Raw genomic sequence first — 25,120 nt, 5'->3', positions numbered from 1 at the left:
CAGGTAGGCAACGAAGGTCAAATCGATCATTGTCTTGGAGTCAGTCAAGGGTCTGGTCTTGCTGGTTTAGGGCGGTCCTTATGGCTTGAGGGGGTAGTTTCAATTCCCAGAAGGGGACACGTTGCTGTCAAGGTTTTCTCCCAGAGCCAGGAGACCAGCTGTAAATAAGAATCCAACCAGAAAGTCTGAGGTCAGAGTAGAAGCAGACAAAGTTCTCTTCCATTCTTATTTTACTGCCTCTGCCTCATTTGGATTTAATAGAATAATTAATTTTGTCACAAAAAATAAAATATTACCACTTTTAGAAGTTAAGATGCATGCTTTAAATAGCTCATATTCTCTGACCCAGTCATTGTCCTTCTAGAACTCTATTTTCTTTTTTTTTAAATGGTCAAACACTTAGCAAAAATTTATGGACAAAATATTCATTTTGGCTTTATTAACAATACTTAAGTTCTTTAAATATTTTTGATATGTCTTTTATCAGATACGTGGCCTGCAAATATTTTCTCCCAGTCTGTGGCTTGTCTTCTCATTCTATTAATATATGTTTCACAGAGCAAAATCTTAAAATTTTAATAAAGTCTAATTTGTCAGTTTTTTCTCTCATGGATTGTGCCTTTGGTGTTTTATCTAACATGTTATGGACAAAACCAAGGTCACCTAGAGTTTCTCGTGTGCCTCTAGAAGTTTTATAATTTTGTGTATCACATTTAGGTCTATGTTCCATTTTGAGTAATTTTTTTTAAAGATTTTATTTATTTATTTGACAGAGATAGAGACAGCCAGCGAGAGGGAACACAAGCAGGGGGAGTGGGAGAGGAAGAAGCAGTCTCCTAGCGGAGGAGCCTGATGTGGGGCTCGATCCCACAATGCCGGGATCACGCCCTGAGCCAAAGGCAGATGCTTAACCACTGTGCCACCCAGGCGCCCCTATGTTCCATTTTGAGTAATTTATGTCAGGTGTAAGCCATGCGTTAAGGTTCATTTTTTTTTTTTTTGCATTTAGATATTCAACTGTGCTAGCATCATTTGTTGAAAAGACTATTCTGTTCTTTTTAATGTCAAATTCTATTATTTCTCTTATGAGAAAACACTATTTTTGTAGTGTGTATTGAAACAGATTTCTAGACCCAAGATGGAGCTTGCTTCTACATGGGATGCCGTGTCAGCAAACTGAAACTGGGATCACTTTTGTGTCCCTGTAAATGCTCTGCTTGGCTAGAAACATAGCATATCAATCAGTTGATCTACAAATGCCAAGCCAGCTTGGGCCTTCTCACCACAAACAAGGTTGACTATTTGGAACCAGCCAATCAGATATTTTGTTTTTCATTTCCTTCTTCTTTATTCCTTATCCTATAAAAGCTTCCCATCTTCCACCTCATTTTACAGTTCTCTGAAAGAATAATTCATGAAGTGCTCATTTTTCTGCATAACCTAAATTGTCTTCTTTTTTTTTAAGATTTTATTTATTTATTGGACGGAGAGAGACAGCGAGAGAGGGAACACAAGCAAGGGGAGTATGAGAGGGAGAAGAAGGCTTCCAGCTGAGCAGGGAGGCCGATGCGGGGCTCAGTCCCTGGGATCATGACCTGAGCCAAAGGCATATGCTTAATAGCTGAGCCACCCAGGTGCCCCCTAAATTGTCTACTTTAATGACTTTTTAACATGTGACTCAATTTCACTTCTTTGAATAGAAGAGAGTTTTTTTATTTAGCTCATTTGGAATGAGTAGCTGGTTAGTTAATCATAAAATTATAACTACATACCTTAAAGATTTTTTAAAATTTAAAATGTATAGAACTCATTTGTTTGCTAAACTTTTCTTTGAATATGGATCTACTGATCATTGTTCTAAATTGTCTTTTTTTTTTCATAAAAGACACATAAAATGCATCGCCTATGATAGCCACATGATAGTGTTTTCAGCTAGAATTCAGACTTAGGTTTAAAAGTGGGTTCCACTATGTAATTATCCAGAGCATCTTACCTAGCCTGTCTGGGCTTTAATTTCCTCAACTGTAAAATGAGAGTAATAATAGTACTTATCTCATAAGAGAATAAGTTAATGTATGTTAATCACTGAGAACACTTATCGCACACATAGTTAAGTATGCTATAGGTATTTGCATTAAAATGGAACAAAACTTTTGGCACAATCTGAAGGAAGAATCTTAGATTTTTATTCTTTTTTCTATATTTTTAGAGTTGCCTTGTTACCCCAAATTTGACAGCAATGGTTTTTAGCGGCTTTTAGCAGCTTTATCAAAATTCCAAAGCACTCAGATACATTTTATATATATATATAAAAGTTTCTTGTACACACACATTTCATCAACAAACATAGCAGATTTGGGAAAACAATGAGCTCTTAGGTATAAAACGGCACTAGTGGGATAATTAGTGGGCAGACTACAGAAGAGATGGGAAGAGAACTTCAGCCAACTCTATTTTGGCCTCAGACTTTCAAGTTGGGTTCTTTTTACCAGCTGGTCTTCTTGCTCAGGCTGAAAACCCTGACAGAAAGAGGACAAAGCATCTCCTGATGGGAATTGAAACTACCCCTCAAGCAATAAAAACTGCCCAGAGCCAGCAAGACCAGACTCGTGATTGACTCCAAGACAATGATCGATTTGACCTTCGCGCGTACCCCACCCACCTTTGTCCCACATATTCCTCATATAAACCTGGAAGTATGTTCAGTACGTTGGAGACAGTTTTTGAGATGCTAGGCTAGTCTGCTGTCTTCCCGGTGTTGGCCTCACTGAACTAAATTCCTTCCTTGTTTCACCACTACTCATTTCTCTGCCTTTGGATTTTGTCAGCTGTGAGTGGACCAACTTGGTGTGTTTGTGACCCCTGGAGCCAGGTGCTTGTGCACCCCTGTGCTCTGGCTACAAGATTACTAGTAAGGTTTTCAGGGTGCAATGGAAATCAGTTACTTGTTTATAAAGGCACTGGACAGGTTCAATTAATTTGGTTAACTGATTATATGACAGTTGGTTAATAGGTGTACAAATGCAACAAGACCATCTTTATTGGTATTTTTAAGCCAGCAGTGACCAGACCATGGCAATGTTTAAATGGGCTCTGTGAGATTTCCCAGGGAGCAAACTAGTCTTAAAAGTTTTAGGACTTTATTTTGAATTCCCCTGATGGCTAATGATTTTGAAAACCACACTAAGATACCACCTTATGCCAGTTAGAATGGCAAAAATTGACAAGGCAAGAAACAACAATTGTTGGAGAGTGTGGAGGAAGGGGATCCCTCCTACATTGTTGGTGGGAATGCAAGTTGGTACAGCCACTCTGGAAAACAGTGTGGCGGTCCCTTAAAAGTTAAAAATTGAGCTACCCTATGATCTAGCCGTTGCACTACTGGGTATTTACCCCAAAGATACAGACGTAGTGAAGAGAAGGGCCATATGCACCCCAATGTTCATAGCAGCTCTGTCCACAATAGCTAAATCGTGGAAGGAGCCGTGATGCCCTTCAACAGATGACTGGATTAAGAAGTTGTGGTCCATATATACAATGGAATATTACTCAGCTATCAAAAAGAACGATTTCTCAATATTTGCTGCAACATGGACAGCACTGGAGGAGATAATGCTAAGTGAAATAAGTCAAGCAGAGAAAGACAATTATCATTATGGTTTCTCTCATCTATGGAACATAAGAAGTAGGAAGATCGGTAGGAGAAGAAAGGGATAAAGAAAGGGGGGTTAATCAGAGGGGAGAATGAAGCATGAGAGACTACGGACACTGAGAAACAAACTGAGGGCTTCGAAGGGGAGGGGGCGGGGGAATGGGATAGGCTGGTGATGGGTAGTAAGGAGGGCACATATTGCATGGTGCACTGGGTGTTATACGCAACTAATGAATCATAGAACTTTACATCAAAACCCAGGGATGTACTGTATGGTGACTAACATAATATAATAAAAAAATATTTAAAAAAAGTTTCAGGACATTAGAAATAAATATAAAGTTTTCTTGACAATGGAGATTACATTTTGAGCATACAACTTCAGTACAAGTATAGAGAGAAAAATGGAGTCTCTCACGTCAAGCAGGGGCCTGTGTCAAGCGCTGATGCAAGCCGTTAAAGGTACTGCAGCTAGGAGATTTCACCAGGACCAATGTCAGCTGACCCCCTAGAACTGATAACAAGCAGAACCAGAGGAGGTCTGCAGAGACCCTAAACCGATTAAATCCCTTTTAAAAGGGAAGGATTTTGGCAGCAATCTGTCAGACTCTTCAGAGCTGACCCCTCTGTGTTTGACCACTTAAAAAAGGCTCTGCCTGATGGATCTCCAAACAGAACCGAGATCCTTCACTGCTTGAACATGAGAAGCCGTAAGTGCTGAGAGCTGACCGGAACTAGAACGGACTAGACTGAAGCCTTATCTCAACTGAGTGCGCATAGACTGACTTCACATTTGATTCGTTAACTTCCTATACTCTTCTGTTAACTTGTTTATTATGCGGCATGTCTTCTGTCCTGCTTTGTGTGCCGTGTTGGAAGCCAAGCTTAACCACATGGTGAAACGTCATTGAGTTTAGAATCCTGAACCTGCTTCATAATTGTGATTTAACTTTGCTTTATGATTGAATAAAGCTGACATTGTGGAAAGACACAACTCGTGTGTGTGCCTTCATAGCATGCTCATGGCAACAACAAACCTAATAAATTAAGTAAAGTGTTTCATTATATTTCCATACGTAATGCCAGAAGTCGAGTTTAAGTAATGGGTTGAGATTATAGTGGACAGGCTTCAAAGAAGAATTCTGGACTGGGGATTTTAAAATATCTCAAGCACTGATGCAGGCTGGCCTGGTCCAAGGACCCAGATGGGGCGGGGATCCCATAGATCCAGCCAAGGGGGTTTTTGGCTTTGCACAGGATAGAAATCAAATGCAAGCTGGAAGGAAGTGAGAGTAGAATTTATTGAAGATATAGAAAGAGCAGATAGCGTCTGGGAGACTCAGGAGGAAAGGAGAATGACTCTTGTTTTTGCTTGGGGTCTGGGGTTTTTACTGAGTATTGTGCTCTGGTGTATAGGTCTTCTCACGCATCCAGGAACTGGTTAAAACAAAGCTGAATGCTCAGTTGTCCTCCACGCCAGGGGTCTTGATGAATAAGTGGTCTTGGAAAATGCACATGCAGAGCTTGCCCAGTCACTCCTTAGATGTTATCTAGTGTGCTGGAAGACTCCAAAGAAATCACTAACTCCTTGACCGTTACTAGCAGAACATACATTACCTGTATGTAAGGCATATATGGGGCAGTGTGCAGGTCCTAACGAGAATAGAAGTGGGAAAAGGAGCAAAAAGCAGTCCATCAAGGAGTCCCCTCGATTTCCCTGTCTCAGCACTATATTACATTCTGCAGCATATAAAACTGAGTCAAACTGGACAAAACCCACCCAAGATTCAAATGCAAAAAACATTTAAAAACTCATCCACTTAAAAAGTGTAATCAAGTGAGCTCAGACCAATTCACTAAAGCATTTATCTTGGGGCACCTGGGTGGCTCAGTTGGTTAAGCGTCTATCTTCAGTTCAGGTATGATCTCAGGGTCCTGAGATCAAGCCCCATATTGAGTCCCACAAGCCCCAATATTGAGTCCCACGAACCCCACATTGAGTCCCACGTCGGGCTCCGCAGTTCTGCTTCTCTCTCTCCCTCTACCTCTGTCCTGCTCATGCATGCACTCAGTGCTCTCTCCCTCTCAAATAAATAAATAAAACCTTAAACAATGAATAAATAAAACCTAGTTTATCCAAACCACTTTGACTAAAAGTCAAAAGTATATAAAATAGAAACAGATAGCAACAGGGTATAAAAATATCCACTCCCTTAACACAAAGTGCAAATTGTATGAATAATTATCAAATATAATAAGATTCAGATGAAAAGACCCTTAAAATATGGAAGGTGAAAGCACTTTCTCTAAGAATTTAGTCAGACCCTTACAAGTGCTAATTTTGCAGCTTTGGCCTGGTGTTTGGATGATGGAACTACCATTAAGAGGTTTATTCTTCTGGGGTGCCTGGGTGGCACAGAGGTTAAGCGTCTGCCTTCGGCTCAGGGCGTGATCCCGGCGTTATGGGATCGAGCCCCACATCAGGCTCTTCCGCTATGAGCCTGCTTCTTCCTCTCCCACTCCCCCTGCTTGTGTCCCCTCTCTCGCTGGCTGTCTCTATCTCTGTCAAATAAATAAATAAAATCTTTAAAAAAAAAAAGAGGTTTATTCTTCAGCAATAGGCCTATTTGTTATTCTGATAGACATCAGAGCAGGACATTTGAAAAGGAGTGGGATTAGGGGGTGCAGACTCGAGGGTCTACAGGGTCTTGGCCGACTTTGTGGGTGAGTGAAATGCCTCTAGAGGCAACAATGATTATGGTGCAAATGGAGCTTGACCTGCCATCTAAAAAGCATGATGCCTACTCAGCTCCAGTGGGTCATGGCCATGTAGCAATATGGCCCCAGTATGGCTTGGTCTGCTGATTACTTTCAAAAGAAGACAGAAATGAAAAATGTTAGCTTAATTAGTTGTCAGTATAATTTAAAAAAATATCTGTGGGCCGATAGTGTATTAACAAAGCATATTGCCTAAGAATTCATATTTCTCTTTAGGATATGTGTGTATATGTCTGTATGTGAGTGTATGAATAGTCTAATAGCTTTCTGCCTAGACAGTTGAAGGAAGAATGCGACATTTTGGCAACTCACACTAGAAGGAAAAGTGAAAGAGGGTCATACTCCAGCGGCTAAGCCCTCCTACTGTTCTATGGGCCCTGGAGCGAGCTAAAGAACGTGAAGAACTATCTTGGAGCATTGGAGTCTCCAGGGTATTATTCTTAACCAAACAACTACAGATATTGAATATGTACTGTGTTGGAAGGGGTCTAAGTCATGGGGGTAAGACCATCTCTTCTATGTACAGAGGGGTTTCAGCAGACTGGTGTAGCTTTGCAGTTTGGAAATAAGATGAAGGTGGTGTTCTTACCATAAAACATAAACCTCAGGGCAGAGTTAAGAACAAAAGGCAACCATAAGACAACCTGCTGTGACTTCTTGCCTGTGTTTCCTTTGAACTGTGGAAATTGTTATTGTTAGCATATTGTTAAAAATTTTTTTGCCAACACATGTAATTCTCTTTGTTTATTCCACCAGCTCAGTTAAAATCTGATCTAACAATATAGTGACCAGGTGTCTGTATTAGTCAGGGGCCTGGCAGGAAACAGATGGCAAATTCAGAGTTTAACCAAAGAGAGTTTAAAAGGGGGACTATTTACATAGGTGTGGGCAGGGTTAAGGGCACTGACAAGGGATGTTGAAATAAACATAGAGGAGAAAGGGAGAGAACTACTACCATGCCAGGCCTGAAGAACAATGGGAAACATGGTGTTATTAGAAATGAGGTGAGAGCTAGAGCTACGGAAGGAAAGCTGCCTCAGAGAACCAGGGGCCATTGACAAAATGCAGCCACCTCCAGGACCACAGCTAACCAGAGGGAGCAGGGCAATACCTTGGCTTCTCTTTCTTCCTGTGCTCTGTCTCTTGCTGGAGCTGCCTACTACCAAACCCAGTGAGAATGGAGAGGCAAGGGAGCCCAGGAAGTGCAGTTTAAAAGGGTCGGTCTCTAAGGGTACACCTAGCAGGGTGGACAAAAGAAGTGAAGAATAAATGTGGCCGGTGACAAATGGAGTATAATCAATACAACATTCTGTTAAAATAAGAAATTACCAGTAATTTACCAGATTAGAGCAAGGAAGGAAAAAAATCTGTTAGGAAAAAATGAGTAATGATAATGAAATATTTTTGTAGCAGGTGGATTTGTGCCAACATGATAAGGACAATTTAGTAAAACTAAGTAGCTTCTTTGTAATCTACTAAATTATTTGAAAGAGATAATATAAATGACAAAGAACGGTTAGCCAGTGAATACAATTTATTCTGATTTTGCAGTGAATTGTGATAATGCCTTCTTGTAGTTGATGAAGGATACTTAATTCTCATGGAATAAGAGATAAGGTAAATAGTCATAGGTAACTTGGTAAGATTTAGTAAATTAGTAAGAAACAAAACAACTGAACAAAGAAAAAGAGACAAACCAAAAGAACAACAACAAATCCACAAACTTTTTTTGTTGTTGTTTAAGATGTTATTTATTTGACAGAGAGAGTATAAGCAGGAAGAGCAGCAGGAAGAGGGAGAAGCAGGCTCCCCGCTGAGCAAGGAGCCCCATATAGGAGGCTCAGTCCCAGAACCCTGGGATCATGACCTGAGCTGGAGGCAGACACTTAACCGACTGAGCCACTCAGGTGCCCCAAAACCACAGACTCTTAACTATAGAGAACAAACTGATGGTTACCAGAGAGTGGGTGGGGGGCTGGGTGAAATAGGTAAAGGGTACTCTTCTCACGATGAGCGCTGAGTAATGTATAGAATTGTTGAATCCCTATGCTGTACATCTGAAACTAATGTAACACTGTATGTTAACTATTCTGGAATTAAGATAATAATAATAATAATAAAGATTTAGCAAATTAGACAAGGATTTCATATTACAATGGTCCCTCAACATGGATTTGAACTGCCTGGTTTCCCTTAGAGGCAATTTTTTTTTTTGATAGATACAGTGTAGTACTGTAAACGTATTTTTTCTTCCATATGATTTTCTTCGTGGCATTTTTTTCTCTAGCTTACGTTATTGTAAGTATACAGTATGTGATACATATAACTACAAAATATGTGCTCATCGACTGCTTATGTTATCCGTAAGGCTTCCAGTCAACAGTAGGCTACTAATAGTTAAGTTTTGGGGGAGTGAAGAGTTATTCATGGATTTTTGACTCCAAAGGGGGTTGGCACACTTGACCCCCATGTTGTTCAAGGGTCAACTGTAATTCAACTAACAGTAAGTTAAGATATAGGGTACTGTGTGCCATATTTTGATTTTTTAAAATATTTTATTAAAAGGTACAAGGAAAAAAACCTGCTAACCTTAGCCAAAGGAAATCTAGGAAAATCAAACATTGGATGAGACCTAATAAACTTCATAAATGGGCAACATTACTGTAAAAAATAATCATAGTTGCTTGTCTTATTCTGAGATGGGTCTCTACATGCAGCTGGTGTTTTCCAGACCAAGGGTGAGTTAGAGCCTTGGTATTTCTCTGCTTTTAGGACCCCACTCATAATGAGTGGCTCTACCTGTCACCCTCCAGTGCTCCTGAACTCTGGCTGGATGCACTGATTGTTGCAAGGGATTGTCACATTGAGTGGTCCTGAACACATCTGCTACTGGATTGTGTCTATCCTTTTTATCCTCCTCTGCTGTTTTTGGTTCCTTTCTGTATGTAAGAAAGGAGCCAAAGCCATCAAAGCTATCACTGTCCCAACTGTGTCAGACTGCAGCATGGTGGATTCGAGAATTTCTCACATGTCCTCTTTGTTACCACATGGTTCCCATAAACAAGTCCTGTGCTCACGGGTCCCTAGGTGGTTACAGTGAAATGTCTCTTTTACACATTTTTCTTTTGCCTCCCTGCCCAGGGTATAACACTCATACTTGGAAGGCACTGGGCAGAAGCAGGGCCCTGAGGCACATACACTCAAGCCTGCCTTCTCTCCCACACTGGTGCTGTGTCCTTCAAATGCTCTCACCTTCCTTACAAAGAATGACTCCTCAGAGCCAAGCAAAGACACCCTGTAGCTCCTCTGTCTGTCCAACGGGTGTCTAAGTCTCGAGAAGCATACAGCTTGGGTTAAGTGAAGCCCTCCTATGACACAGCCACTACTTCCTGAATCTATTCTGTATGCTGTAGAAGTGGCGAGTTGTGGTAACACTGCAAAAATCCCCACTCACCGTCAACCACAGAAGGCTCCGGGCCTCTTGTGAGAGTGGGACATTGGGAACCAGGGCATCTTACCCTCCCTGAATTTCTGTAGCCCTCCTTCTGGAGAGAGTTCAGAAAAGCAGTGCATTCTTGTGTCTTCTTGAAGAATTACATGTTTTATATCAGTTTGGGTGGTATTTTAGAACCTAGATTATTACAGTTGAAAATAAATGTTATTTAGGGACCCATCTATCCTTATTTCTAATCCCAGCCATTGCTGTTTTCCTTTGACCTTTGGAGAAATTTGTTAATATTTCCAAATACAATATACTTTTCCTGATGGATAAGGATGCGCATTACTCCCTTTCCTTGGGCCCCTGTGTATGTCTTTGATCTGTGTTTGTTTCCTTGGTTTAGAGCTGTGTCATCTTTCCTAGAGGAGCCAGAAACATCTTTATTTGTCCATTAAAAATTAACCCTTTACAATTATTCGTAGTTGCTTAGCATAAATTAACAATATGTCACTGACGCTTAGGAAGTACAATGAAGAATCACGTGCCACAAAAATGTTGTCATCCCTATTTTCAGATGGAAAGACTAAGGCACTGAGTGGAGACATAACTTGCTAGTGTTGGCCATGCTAGGAAAGCCTGACCTGAACCTCCGGCTTCTGGATTATTAAAGGCTTCTCCACTCTGAGTCCCTTTCCTCCCCATCCTTCTCCCGCCATTCCCTCCAACCCACCTTTCTACCTCCGCCACCTGATAAGTAAGGGAAGAACTCAGTTGCAACAACAGAAAATTTGTTAGACAGAATAAGATAATGTAGACAAAGATGAGGTGCTACTGTACCTGGGTGAATACTGGAGTATTTAGGCCCAATATTTTTCAGATAAAATGACTAAGAAATAATTCCCAAGATTCCCTAAAATCCTTGGGCTCATTTCCTGAAGCAGTAAAAAGGAGATGTCTGGAGATATAGAAAGAGCTTGTTAACCCCTAAGACTGGGGCTTGAACCCAGCCTCGGTTTGACCTTATCTAAAAGAAAGACAGGATCTGAAAAAAGTGCAACAACAAAATGTCAAGTTCACTTCTAAGTCTACAAAACAATAAAGCCACACAGTACAAAAGGGAGGAAGAGAGTCATATCCTTTCAGTTACTTACAGCCTCCCCTTGTGGGTTGGGCACACTCTTCTATAAAAATAAAACATTTTCCCGAGAATTGCTTTGTTGGTATTGTTACCTTTCTCAGAACCATAAAATGTTTAAAATATGCATTTCCAGGGGCACCTGGCTGGCTCAGTTGGTAGAGCATGTAACTCGATCTCAGGGTCATGGGTTCGAGCTCCACATTGGGTGTAGAGATTACTGAAAAAATAAATAAACTTGAAAAAAAATTTTTAAAAGTTGGGTAAGAGAGGCTCTTAAAAAATAAATTTAAGAAGTAAAAATGCATTTCCACATTTAGATAAATATTTCAAGCAAGTTTTACCACTGCATGCATTGAAGATAAAAATTAACTCTAATTAGTGTTTTGTTGGTGCTTGTGACTTACACGCTTGGCTTTGAAGATCAAAAAATAATACATATGTGCTTACATGTTATTTACTTTCTCCCACACACTCTGATATTATCTGGCCATTTTCTAATTTAAAACATCGGCCTCGAAAATATTGAGTCACGGGTGTATGTATGTTTACACACCAGAGTTTCAGGGCAGTGAAGCAGGAGGAGGGTACAGTGGTCAAATATACTGAACTGATATTAGGCTCTAACACTAGCTGTGTGGCCCTCAGCAAGTCACTGACTTCTTGGAGCTTCAGTTTCTTCATCTCTAAAATAGAAATTACGCAAGATACTCTATGTATGGTGCTCAGCACAGTGTCCAGCATGAAGGATGTGTGTGATACATGTATAATAGTGGTTAAGAATGGAGTCTCATCCTGGGTTGAGATCTCAACTGAAGTACTTATTACTTGGGAAGTTACTTAACCTCCCAGTGCCTCTGTTCCTTCATCTGTAAAATGAGAATACTTATAGTGCCTATTGTATAGGGTTATTGTGAAGATTTAAACAGTTAAAATATGTAAGAAAAGTGCCTGGCACACAGTATGTGTTCAGTAAGTGTTAGCTGTCATTCTTCTTCTAAAATTGTGCTACTGTGGCAGCCACATGTGGCTATTGAGCATCTGAAATGCACTTAGTCCTAGTTGTGATGTGCTCTATGTGTAAAATACGTATAGAACTTCAAAGACAGTATCAAAAAGTAATGTAAAATATATCAATAGTTTAATATTACACATTGAATTGATATGAATATATTGAGTTAAACAAATTGTGAAAATGAATTTTGTGTCTTTTTACTTTTTTAACGTAGCTACTAGAAACTTGTAAGTACATATGTGACTTGCATTATATTTGTTTTGGACACAGGTCTTCTAAAATATGGAAATCTGACACAGTAGAAAGATGTCTGGAGATAGAGAAAGAGCTTGTCAACCCCTAAGACTGGGGCTTGAACTCAGCCTCTGTTCGACCTTATCTAAAAGAAAGAAAACCATCTGACCCAAAGAAAGTTCATCAAGAAGAACCTTACCTTTTGGTTTAGCTCAAATCTGGGATATTTGTGGTATGCTTTTAGTCATAAATAAAGAAGTACTGAGGAGAAGAAAAGGAATTGCAATGAACTAAGTGAAGCCATTAGAAGTTGCTGCACGTTGTGCTAATTTTTCCAGGAGTGATGCTCCTTTCTCCTCTGGAGTGTTTTGTTCAATTTTGGGATTACTTTTCAAGAGACACATAGGCAATTCGGAGTATATCTTAGGGAAATGAGAAGATTTCATCACCATGCCATGCAAGGGAGGAACTGTGGGTGGGTAAGAACATGAACATACTCACCTAAGTGAGGAGAAGACTTAAGAGGCCTGACAGCTGTCACCAAATACCAGGAATGTGGATTTGCCATGTGGAAATGGAATTGACCCAAAGGGTTCAGTTGGGTCCAAGTTAGAGGGAAGATGATTTCAGCTTTAATACAGGGAGCAACTTTAACAATTAGAATTGTCCAAAAATGGAGTGAACTACCTTATAGACTATGCAAAAGTTTGCCACTGTAAGTTTAAGCAAAGAATTACAGATAGGGTTAATACATCAGGTAGATAGAAAACCTCAGAAGCTTTTCAAACTCTGAGATTCCATGATTAAGGCTTTGCCACTAATTCTGGTAGAGAGCTGCCAATTCATGCATCATGACCAGAATAACTAGAATTCCATGATTTTAATTAGTTTCTTTTTTTTGTTTGTTTTGGTTCTTTGTTTAGAAGATACAGAAGTTCACTGGTACTAGCTCAAGCAAATAGGGGTTATTGAGGGGATATACATGGTAGATAGGGATCTTACAAGAACACAGGGACAGGCATAGTGATACAGCAGACTTGACGGAAACTGTAACAGGAACTGAGGCTGCATCCGCTATCTCCCTCTCAGGGGCCGGCTGATCTCTTCTTCATGATAACTCTGCTTTCCTCTGCATCCTCGTTCTAGTCTATTCTTAAAACTGACTGGCTTCATGTAACTCTGTTCATGCGCCATTTCTGCTCACTAATAATTTCAGCTTGTCTTTCAAAGCTTCTCTGGCCTCGAATCTAGTCATGACCTTACAGCTTGGGTTTTCCCACCTAAATGTTTCTGTCTTTCATTTTCCCCAATTCCAGTTTTGTGAGAAAAAGGATTGGCCTAGCTTTTTTCAAGCCAGCTCAGTGGCTACAGAATGGATGGACTTTCCCTGGGTCAGATGGCTTCAACTGGTCCAGATAGCAGGGGTTGGGGAATTTTCTTCATGTGGGAGGAGGAAATTTCCACCAGAAACAGATGTGGGTGGGTCAGGGAGTTATTGATATTTCTAGTATCACTACTGAAAGATGGAGGCCATGGAGTTTATACCCAGAAATTTAGGAATCCACTTCAGTTTATTCTGTGTATTAAGAAGAAAGAGCCTATTCAAAAGATTCTGCTTTGAGACTAATGATAGAAATATGAATTTTATTCTAGGATGTGTTCTAGGAACTTGCTGCTCAAAGTGTGGTTCATGGATTGGCTGCATCGACATCACTTAGGAGCCTGTTGAAATTAGAAACTCAGGCTCCACCCCAGACCTACTAAATTAGAATCTACATTTTAATAAGATTCCCAAGTGATTTGTATTCACATTGAGGTTTGAGAAGTGTGGCTCTAGGATAAGTTGGTCTGGTTTAGGTCTTTTAAGTCACCAAAGGCTTTTACTAGGAAACTCCCGGTAGTGTGTTGTAGCTGTGGGAGAACCAAGTGCTACTTGTCAGAATTTTGTGGATCGGTTGATTTTATGTAGAGCCAGTTGTTAAACATTTACCAGCGTTCCACTGGACAGTTCTAAATCTCCTAATTCAATCTGGAATGAAAATAGTCTCCGAGGGGCTGTGGGACAGAGTAACTTCCATACTGGGATGGGTGTGGAGCAAGACAAAATGAGTACTAATTCCTCACCAAATTTTCCACCTTAGACTAAGAAATCATTATTCTAGGTAGACATTTCTGTATAAAAAAAACAATTTGAGTTTGCAGTAAGCACAAGGAGGGAAGGCAATCTAGGACTTGGTAATACTTAAAATCCAAATAGACAAATAGGCAGAGACCAGAAAATCTCCCAGCTGGCAGCTGGACAGTTTTGGACCTGAAACCTAGGTATGGAATAGCAGTTTCTGTATAGAGGAGAAGATAAGAGTGGGTAGATTCTGGTCCTAGAGACGTACCACATATGGGAATTAATGCTTTTATTGCCTATATTATACTGACTATAAAATTATTGAACAAAACAACTCCAAGTTAATGATAGGTATGGATGCAAATGTTTCATGATATTACATAGGGAGTGGTTTTTAAAATGTGGTCTCTGGACAACTACACCAGTTCTCAGCACCACCTGAGAACCTATTATAAATACAAATTCATGGACCACACCCAGGCCTACTGGATCAAAAACTCTGGGGGATAGAGCCCAGCAATCTGTTTTAACAAGGCTTCTGGGTGATTCTGATGCATACCATTGAAGGAGGAAATGTTATTGAGTTCCTTATTTCTGTCCAATATTTCTGTCCATTTTCAACTTGAACCCAAAATGGGAAGTGAGTCTTCTTGCAAAGGAGTTTCCAGAACAACTGGAAGATGGCTGAAGAAAGCAAAGAGCACAGATCAAGGGAACCATAGGGCTAGGCAAATAATCAGAAGCTTTTCCCAGGGAAGTTAGCGAAGCAGGCAGGCAGCTGGCATGTTGCCAAGACTCCTGGAGAGTATAAACCTTCCTAGAAATCAACCGGGAAAAGTTGTGTTACAGTGAACTTTAAGGAAGTACATAAACAACAGCCTAAAGACTTCCTGCAAATACTAATCAAAGTTCTGATATAAAGAATGGGACATCCTAGCACATGTATCATACATGAATCAGCATGTATTATAGTAAGAAATTAGCAGATAATGGAAAAAAGGTACTAGTACAACTTATTCATTTTGCCTCTCTGGTTAAGAGCTCTCACTGGTTCCTCACTAATGACAAGTTGTAGCATTTAATGAATGTTTACTCTGTGCCAGGTACTATAGTAAGTACCTCAATAAATCATCTCACCAGCCCTGTATCCCAGATAAGGAAACTGAGGCCCAAAGAGGTATAGTAACTTGCCCCAGGTCACACAGCTGGTAAGTGATGATACTGAGATTCAAACCCAGAAAGTCTGGTTCCAGAGCACCGTTGCTTAACCAAGAGCTCTACTGCCCCTCTTTAGAGAGAACTTCATTACATATTAAATATTTAGAGGCCTGGAGTTCCCATTTTAGAGTGTGGATTTTTGTAGTTTTTAATAAGTCTCAAACTAAATAACCTCTTTACGTATTGTTTTATACGGATAACTGAATTCTGGACCCCATCTGACTAATGCCATCAAGTTCTGGTGGTCAAAGTGGGCAATCAGAGAAGTTGCACTTCTGCAGGACATGGCTTTAATACAGCCACTACTACAAGCATACTACATGTTACTCTGAGTCCCAATAGTAAGTGTTTAAATTATCTCATTATAACAGGAGGCATAAAGAAATACACAGATGGGGGCCAAATGACCCTGGGTATAGAAAATGGGAATTGTAGAGGCTAAGGAAAAGCACCTTTAATCACCTTTTTTTGTCTGGAAATGGATTTGGTGGACTTGCCCCAATTCTTGAATTTACCCTCAAATGAAATTAGTCTTTTTAAAAAGATTTTATTTATTTATTTGTCAGAGAGAGAGCGCGCACACAGAAGCAGGGGGTGTGGCCGGCAGAGGGAGAAGCAGGCTCCCCGCTGAGCAAGGGTCCCATGCAGGACTTGGTCCTAGGGTTCCAGGATCATGACACAAATGGAAGGCAGATGCTTAAGACTAGCCACCCAGGTGTCCCATGAAATTAGTTTTTAAGCATCATCAGAGCAATGGCTATGTTGGTTTTGTTTGCCGCATCTGTGCATAGCCAACCAAGCACACTGCTTGACACATGTCAAACAGTCACATATTTGTGAAAAGAGAAGAGAAAAGAAAAGAAGGAGGGAGAAAAGGAAGACAGTTATAAAGGTAGATTCAAGTTCTTTGAATGTGTGTGTGTGTGTGTGTGTGTGTGTGTGTGTGTAACAGTCATAAATGGGTATGGAAACTTTGAAGTAATTGCTTAGGTGTTAATTGGACAGGGGAATAAATTAGAAATCTGATTCTTCATTTAGTTGGGTACAATATATACATATGAAATAAATCATCTGGAAAATTCCTACTTTGATCCAGTCTAACTTCTCGTTGATAGCTTCATGGAGAAGGGAGCTCCAGCGTGTGTGCGTGTGTGTGCGTGCGCGCGCGCTTGCTTATAGATGGACAGAGGGATGTTGGCAGTGTGTTGAGGCTGGGGAGATAAGCGGAGACCAGAAAGAAGCTCTAGAAGCAGTTACTGGAGGGTTTTATTTAAACTGGGAAGCGATATAATCTGTAATCAGATTTTTTTTAGATTAAACTACGCTGACAACAGCTGTGACGTAATGGAAAGGATACTGATTTTTTTTTTCAGTCCTAATAACCTGTGCGCAGGTCTCAAGACCTGCCATTTTAATACCAGAAGTTATATAACTTTTTTTTCAAGTATTATTCAATTGATCCTAATGGCCCAGCTTGCCAGTAGAGGGAAAATGTAGAGCTGATTAATGTTAAGATGAACTTAAAACCACGCTGATCTCGCGTTGAGATAAAAAGAAAGTTTGTTAGTGAGTGGGGCACCCGCGTTGGGTGGTAGTGGAAAGTTTGGCGATTTTAAAGTTTTTGCAAGGCTGGAAATGGGGCGATGGAAGCTGGTGAGATTCTTCAGATTTTGTTTTTCATGCTTTCCTGGGTACTGTCTCAATATATTAAAATTATCGTCCTGAGTACATATGAAGACTCAAAAAGGAAATAAAACAGGGCAACGCCAACAGGACCGTCTATTCCACGAAGCGCAGATTTCTCTGAAGTTAGCTTAAACTGCCGTACCGGAACCACGAAACACAGGGTCCTAGCACGGAAGACTAGCACGGAAGACTGACTGTAACACCGCCACGGGGCACCCGCGTCGTTCGCGGTTCCCAGCCGGCTTGAAAGCCTATTTTGGTTCCCGCCCCTTTTCCTCTTGCTCTTTCTAACCCTTCCCTCTCTGCCAATACCGGAGCGGAACCCTTTTTAAATTTGTTCTAAGTTGAAGCGTAGGACCAATTTCGTCAACACAATCCGGAATGGTCAGCATGGCGGCCGCCGTAAGATGCCTCGGTAGAGGTAAAGCAAGGAGTTATTTGGGCTTGAGGGGAAAATAGCTTTGGTATGGAGTCTCCCGTTGTATGCTGGATTCTCCTAGGCACGGATCTGCATTGGGGCTCGAAAAGCTTCTCAGGGCTCTAGGTTCTTCAGGTCGCTTAAAAGCGACCTTATCAAATGTTTCACTCCTTTCTGGAGCTGTCTTTCCTAGGGGTAGAGTGGGAGGGGGATGTGGACTGCCCGTGCTCCAGCCACCGGTAGGGACGAAGGTGAAGACGCGGTTCTGTCTCCAATACTGGGGGTGTGGGCTGCGCGGGAGAGTGTGACAAGCCAAGTGAGTTCTGGTATGGAAAAGGTGGTATATTTAAGTGATCTACGTCTATAAACTTGAACGCTTTACAGAATTCTTGTTGGTGCTTTGGGAGTACATCGTTGCAGGCAATTCTAATTCTTAAACGTCCAAACGTTGTTTAATTTGCATCAACATTTATCATTTGGAGACTAATTGTGTAGTACTTCTTGGTAGCAGCTCTTTTTCAGCAGTTAGTAAACTCCAATTTATTGTCTAGGAGGAAGCCCTTTTTTGGTACAATGCTGTTTTATGTTTTTTTTTTTTTACAGTTCTTTTTAATTTTTGCTTTGTGTTTTTGAAACACTGATATTGTTATTTAATTAAGATAGCTCTTTAGGTGGAAGCAGCAGCCAGCATCACTCCCATTTTGCAGAGGAATAAACTGATCCTGTTAAAGTATGTGGTAATGAGCATATAACTAGTAAGTGGGGGGGGGGTAAACTGAAGCTTCACTCCTAGGCCAGTGATTTTTTTTTTTTTTTTTATTTTAAACTACATCCTAGTTTTCTCTTTGAGGTTCTTATAGGAACGTTTAGTGTCAAGACAGGATTCTGTTTTGGGGATAGTTGTTTAAAGGAGTGGTGGCAAGAGATCACAGCAGACCTGATAACTACTAAGCGAGCAAACCAAAAAGTATATCTTTACTGAAGAGACTTATGGTATTTTCTTCATGTGTGACAGAAATAACATTATTTTAGATAAATCAAATAAACCAAAAAGAGAACTGAAGATTATCATTCTCTCCTTGCCACATTTTCTTTTCTCGGCTTCTAGGATTCCTCACTCTTGATTTTCTTTTTATCTCACCTGTCATTTCTCACATTACTTTGCTGGTTCCTCCTCCTCTCCCCAATCTCTTACCTTGGAATGTCTCAGGAGCCAGGATCCTGTCTTTCATCTTCATGTCTATAAATTCACTCTGGTGATTTCATCCAAGTCTCCTGGCTTTGACTATTTTCTATATCGTAATGGCTCTCAAATTTATATCTACAGTTGGGACCTCTTTTGAATTTTAAAGATTCTTAAACTCATCTGCCAATTCTAGATCTCCACTTGTGTATCTCATTAGCAGTTAACACTTGTCTAAAATCAGACTCATCATAACCTGCAGTCTTCCTCATCTCATTTTATGGTAACTTCATCCTTTGAATTGTTTGGGCCAAAACCTCAGAATATCCTCAACTCCCCCTCTTTTTCCCACACTTTACATTAAATACTTGACAAATCCCATTGGTTTTACCCTCGAAATAAATCCAAAATCTAACTTCTCACTAGACTACTGCAACAACCTTGCATGTCATTACCATTCCTTACCTGAACTTCATTACATTCTCAACAAGTAATGAAATTGGTCCTTTAAGAACCTAAGTCTTGTTACTCTTATGCTTGAAATCTGTAGGGCCTCCCCATTTTTCTTAGTCCTTAGAATGGCCCACAGTTGTGCTGTCTTTATTCTTATCCACTATTGAGCGCTTCAGATGTGGTTAATCTGAATTGAGTGTGTCAAATACACATTAGATTTTGAGGACTTAATACCCAAAATAAAATACCTGAATTTTTTATATTGGTTAACTGTTGAAATGATAATATTTTGGGGTATTAGCTGTAATAAAATATGTTAATCTTTATTAATTTCACTGGTTTCTTTTTTACCTTTTTAATGTGGCTATTAGAAAATTTAAAATTATACATGTAGTTTACATTCTACTTCCATTGGACAGCACTGGCCTGGGGTCTTCACATCGTCTTGTGCCTACCTTGTCCCCCCGCCTCCCCTTACCCAGTTTACTTCTTTAACTTCTTCTCTAGCTACCCTCCCCCTCATTCTGTGTGCTCTAGCCACACTGGCTTCCTTGTTCCCTAATCAACACCAAGAACATTTATGCCTTGGAAGGGTTTCTCCCAGTTAGGGTGAGTCTTGAACACTTTTTCTAGATATTTGTGTGACTAATTTTCTCATTTCTTTCAAGTCTTTGCTTGGGTGTCACCTTTTTGATGAAGTCTGCCTTAACCATCTTACTTAAAATTACAACCCACTTTCCCCTTGACTCTCCATTTTACCCACTGGGTCCCCTCCATCACTACCATTTTGTGTTTATTAGCGTTGTCTCCCCCACTAAGATGTAAGCTCCAGGAGGACAGGGATCTTTGTCAGTTTTATTCACTAAATGTTTAAAGTGGTGCTAGCACATGTTTCTTTGGCATAGTGTGCTGAATAATGAATAAATCAATGGATCTTCAACATGGTGCCACCCCTGTTCCATGTGTTGTAACAAATAATACTTAAAGTAATTTGAATCCAGTTTTTGCTTTCATTTGTTCAAATTTCCTTCCTCCATTCAACGATGGTGAATAAGCTATACACATTCCCTCCCCGTGATGCTTATTATTTATGAGGAGCAGGCATGAACTGGTTGATTATTTTCTTTAATTGCAGTTGTTCTAAGCGATGTGAGGGAAAAGTACAAGGTGCTGTAAGAGTGTTTGTCAGAGACCTAGTCTATTCTGAGTCTTCAGGGAAAACTTTTCTGAAGAAGTAGTTTAACAGTCCCTGAAAGATCACTAGCTAATTAGGAATTAGCTATGGAAGGGGGAGTGGGACGTGGCAGGGGAGAATGTTATGGATGGCGGGGAGATTATATTTGAAATACCAAAGTGGTTAAAAAAACACAATGTGTTTAAGAAACTGAAAAGTGAGGGGCGCCTGGGTGGCATAGCAGTTAAGCGTCTGCCTTCGGCTCAGGGCGTGATCCCAGCGTTATGGGATCGAGCCCCACATCAGGCTCCTCTGCTAAGAGCCTGCCTCTTCCTCTCCCACTCCCCGTTTGTGTTCCCTCTCTCGCTGGCTGTCTCTAATAAAACAAAATCTAAAAAAAAAAAAAAAAAAAAAAAGAAAAAAAAAAAGAAAGAAACTGAAAGGTGGGAACACCTGGATGCCTTAGTCCGTTAAGCGTCTGCCTTCAGCTCAGGTCATGATCCCAGGACCGAGCCTGCATTGGTCTCTCTGCTCAGCTGGGAGCCTGCTTCTCCCTCTGCTCCTCCCCCCAGCTCGTGTGCTCGCGCTCTCTCTCTCTCTCTCTCTCTCTCTCTCTCTCTCTCGGTCTGTCTGAAATAATTAAATAAAATCTTAAAGACAAAAAAAAAGAAACTGAAAGGAGGCCAGTGTATTATTTGAAGTACGGCAAGCATGAGAGAGGGTAGTGTTAGATGAAGCTCACTATAGGTTAGGAGTAGCTCATGGAGGACCTTGTTAGGACTTTATTCAAAGAGCAAGATGAAGCCATCCAGGTGTTTTAGGGATGCGATGACATTTTCATTTTTAAATGATCCCTCCTACTAGTATGTAGAAAAGAAATGGAGGAGACCAAGAGTGGAAGATTGAATAGTTTGGAATTTGTTGCAGTAATCCATGTGGTAGATGATGGTGGCCTGGACTATGATGGGTGCAGTGGGAAGGCAAAGACTAGATGGATAAGACCTCCTAGGGAAATTGAGTTTTATAGAACTCTAAGCTTTCAGTGTCAGCCATAAGAATAAGCTAGTAAAGGAGATGGAGTAATTTCCATCTCACTGCCAAAGGGTGGGAGTGGAGATGGGGGTGAGAGGGACTTTTGAGAACGAGTACAGATTCAGGTAGGCTCCTAAGTTGTTGAGATAATTCTGTTTCCTCTGAAGTAGCAAGTGAGGTTATCTGCTAAGAGTGAAGGGTGAAGAAATGTGTTAAATAAGTGTAATAATAACAGATAGACAAAATGACCTTAGAGGGATTGAAAATACAGATATTATGGTTTTACACTGCTATTTAAATATAGTTAACCCTTGAACAATGTAGGGATTAGGGATGCCCCCCCAATCCCATGCAGTTGAAAATCTGCATATAATATTTTTTTGAGTTTCTTTCTTTATTGAGTCTACCCCCAGCCAGAGAAACAGGGACAGACCATGATAACTGTCACACACCCACCACCCTTCCCGCTCTCCCCCCCCATAATTTTGACTCCTCAAAAACGTAACTAATAGCCTAATGTTGACTGGAAGCCTTACTGATAACAGTCGATTAACACATATTTTGTATGCTATATGTGTTATGTTCTGTATTCTTACAATAAAGGTAGAGAAAAATGTTATTAAGAAAATCATAAGGCAGAGGGGCGCCTGGGTGGCACAGCGGTTAAGCGTCTGCCTTCAGCTCAGGGCGTGATCCTGGCGTTCCGGGATCGAGCCCCACATCAGGCTCCTCTGCTATGAGCCTGCTTCTTCCTCTCCCACTACCCCTGCTTGTGTTCCCTCTCTCGCTGGCTGTCTCTATCTCTGTCCAATAAATAAAAAAAAAATCTTTAAAAAAAAAAAAAAAAAAAAAAAAAAAAAAAAAGAAAATCATAAGGCAGAGAAAATACACTTAGTACTGTATTTATTGAAAAAAATCTGTATAAGCGGACCCATGCAGTTTAAACCCGTGTTCAAGGGTCAGCTATAGTGGTATTTTTGTGATTTAGTTTTTTATTAGTCTGTCACAGTTTCATAGATTTCTGTTGAAAAGTTTAATTTCTGGTTGTCATGACTTGGGATTTTAAATAGTAGTGGTTGATTGTCTTATAGTAGGTTGCATTTGATGTATTCAAGAAGATTATTATTTTGAGGATCTTACCAAGGTTGTTGGGTTCTTGTTCAGTACAATTAGAATTATTGTTTATTGTTTGGAAGTGTTTGCCAAACCTTGAATGGATATTGCTGTTCCTTCATTTACCATGTGTGATATTTTGAAGGTAGCTGGCTTCTTTGAAATGTGGAGGATCTCCTCTTAAATTGTTGCATACCAGCATAGCCCACTAAATTTGAGATTTTTGAGGGCAGGAACTAGATGTCTTAGTCTATTTCCCTCTTCTTCCTTAGCCTTTAAAACCCCTTGTGGCTATTGTACCACACAAAATTCCCAGCATTAAACAGGTCTCCTACACTGCCCCAAATGTTATTCCTGTATGTTCATAGAATTCAGTTTTGGTCATTATCTTGTACTTCAACTTTTTCTTGGAAGATGAGGGATGAACTTAAGTTGTTAGGCACGTGTCTTTGATGGCATTTGAACTGATGATAAGGAGTAGGCTAAGGTAATATATGAAGATGGCGTATCCCAGTCAAATGGAACAGTAAATGCAATGGGACAAAAGTAGCAATTAACTTGAGGGATTCAAGGGTTAGAAAGTAGGATCATGGTAAACAAGTAGAAGAATGCTATTGAGTGATAGGCAGGGGCCAGCTCACAGAAAGCCTTGTAGACCTCGGTAAGGAATTTGTACCTATTCTGCATGTACAGTGCTATGCACTTGGAAACTTAACTAATGAATTCACTTGATGTGTAGACAAGTAGTATAATTCCCGTATTATTGGCTGTTGCATGGTTTTATATAATGAATGGATTTTAAGATTAGATTTTAAGTCATTTTATATGAAAATCTAGTTCTAGAGTACTAACTTAAAAAAATTGAGTTGAAGTTTGTTCAACAGAAAAGACAATATAGAAGGCCAAAAATATGGAAACTTACTCTAATGTATAAGAAAAATACAAATTAAAGCAACTCTTCATACCATCTTTCATTTACTAGATTGGCAAAGACCAAAATGTTTGGTAACATACTATGTTGGCGTAAGTGTGTGGAAATAAGCAACCTTTCCATTGCTGGGAGAAATGTATATGGCACTATCATTATGGAGAGCAGTATTTATCAAAATTACAAATGTTCGTATCCTTTGACTCAGCAAATTTACTTGAAATTTATTCCATAAATGTATTTGTATGTGTACAAAATGATGTTTACACCTAGTTATTTAACACAGCACTGTTTATAATAGCAAAATATTATAAATGACCTTATGGTTGGTCACTGATAGGTAAATTATACAACCATACAGTGGAGTACTTTGCAGCTATAAGAAGATAAAGTCTTTATGAACTGATAGGAAATTATCACTGTAATATATACATGTACACACACTTTTATGAAAAGCCTATGTCAGATTATGTATGTACATCTCACATAAATGTATTTATATCTACGTGTGTTTGTGTGTGTGTGTGTGTGTGTGTGTGTGAAAATAGACTCTTAACTACCTTTAAATGAGAAAGTGAAGTATATACCTCCCCTCTGGTAACTATCTGTTCGTTCTCTAGAGTTAAGAGTCTGTTTTTTTTTCTTCTTTTTTTCTGGTTTGTCTCTTCTTTGTTCATTTGTTATGTTTCTTAAATTCCACATTGGGTGAAATAATATGTTATTTTTCTTTATCTGGCTGACTTATTTCATTTGCCATTATAATTTTTAAATCCATCCATGTTGTTGCACATGTCAAGATTTCATTCTTTTTTATGACTAATATTTCATTGTATGTGTACACACGCACACAAGCACATACACACACAAACCCCACATCTTTTTTATCCATTGACTGATCGATGGACACTTGGGCTATTTCCAGAATTTGGCTCTTGTAAATAATGCTGCTGTCAACATAGGGGTACATATATCTTTTCAAATTAGTGTTTTCATATTCTTTGGGTAAATACCCAGTAGTGGAATTAGTGGATCATATGATAATTCTATTTTTAATTTTTTTTCTATTTTTAATTTTTTGAGGAACCTCCACACAGTCTTCACAGTGGCTACACCAGTTTACATTCACCAGTAGTGCTTGAAGTTTCCTTTGTCTTTGTATCCTTGCCAACACTTCTTTCTTGTGTTGTTGATTTTAGCGATTCTGGCAGGTGTGAGGTGCTATCTTATTATGTTTGCGATTTGCATTTCCCTGATGATGAGTGATTTTGAGCATCTTTTCATGTGTCTGTTTTATGTCTGTTTTGGAGAAATGTCTGGTTATGTCTACTACCCATTTTTTAATTGAATTGTGGAGTCTTTTTGATTCTTTATATGTTTTGGATATAACCCTTTATTGGCTATGTCATTTGAAACTATCTTCTCCCATTTAGTAGGTCATCTTTTAGTTTAGGTATTTCTTTTGCTGTGCAGAAGCTTTTTATTTTGATGTAGTGTCAGTAGTTTTTTTTGCTTTTGTTTCCCTTGCCTCAGGAAATATATC

The 25,120-nt window shown here is 39.8% G+C and overlaps 1 protein-coding gene across 2 annotated transcripts in view; it reads left to right on the top strand.

Annotated features, from left to right (window-relative positions):
* Window positions 1–17,492: 17,492 nt before the first annotated feature.
* Window positions 17,493–25,120, top strand: part of MRPL1 (mitochondrial ribosomal protein L1) — an 87,082-nt gene continuing 79,454 nt past the window's right edge. Inside the window, exon 1 of one of the 2 annotated variants that reach the window (XM_002912485.4) lies at window positions 17,493–17,700. In XM_002912485.4, coding sequence (XP_002912531.2) covers window positions 17,661–17,700 — 40 coding nt within the window. In that variant the 5' untranslated portion in view covers window positions 17,493–17,660. Of the gene's footprint in view, window positions 17,701–17,737; window positions 18,014–25,120 lie in introns of those variants that run through there. The other variant, XM_034671647.1, reaches the window with a different exon arrangement.

The sequence above is a fragment of the Ailuropoda melanoleuca genome, chromosome 11 (assembly GCF_002007445.2).
Source record: "Ailuropoda melanoleuca isolate Jingjing chromosome 11, ASM200744v2, whole genome shotgun sequence".
In the NCBI taxonomy this organism is placed as follows: domain Eukaryota; kingdom Metazoa; phylum Chordata; class Mammalia; order Carnivora; family Ursidae; genus Ailuropoda; species Ailuropoda melanoleuca.
The sequence above is the reverse complement of the archived record's forward strand: the minus strand, read 5'-3'. Positions and strand labels throughout refer to the sequence as shown.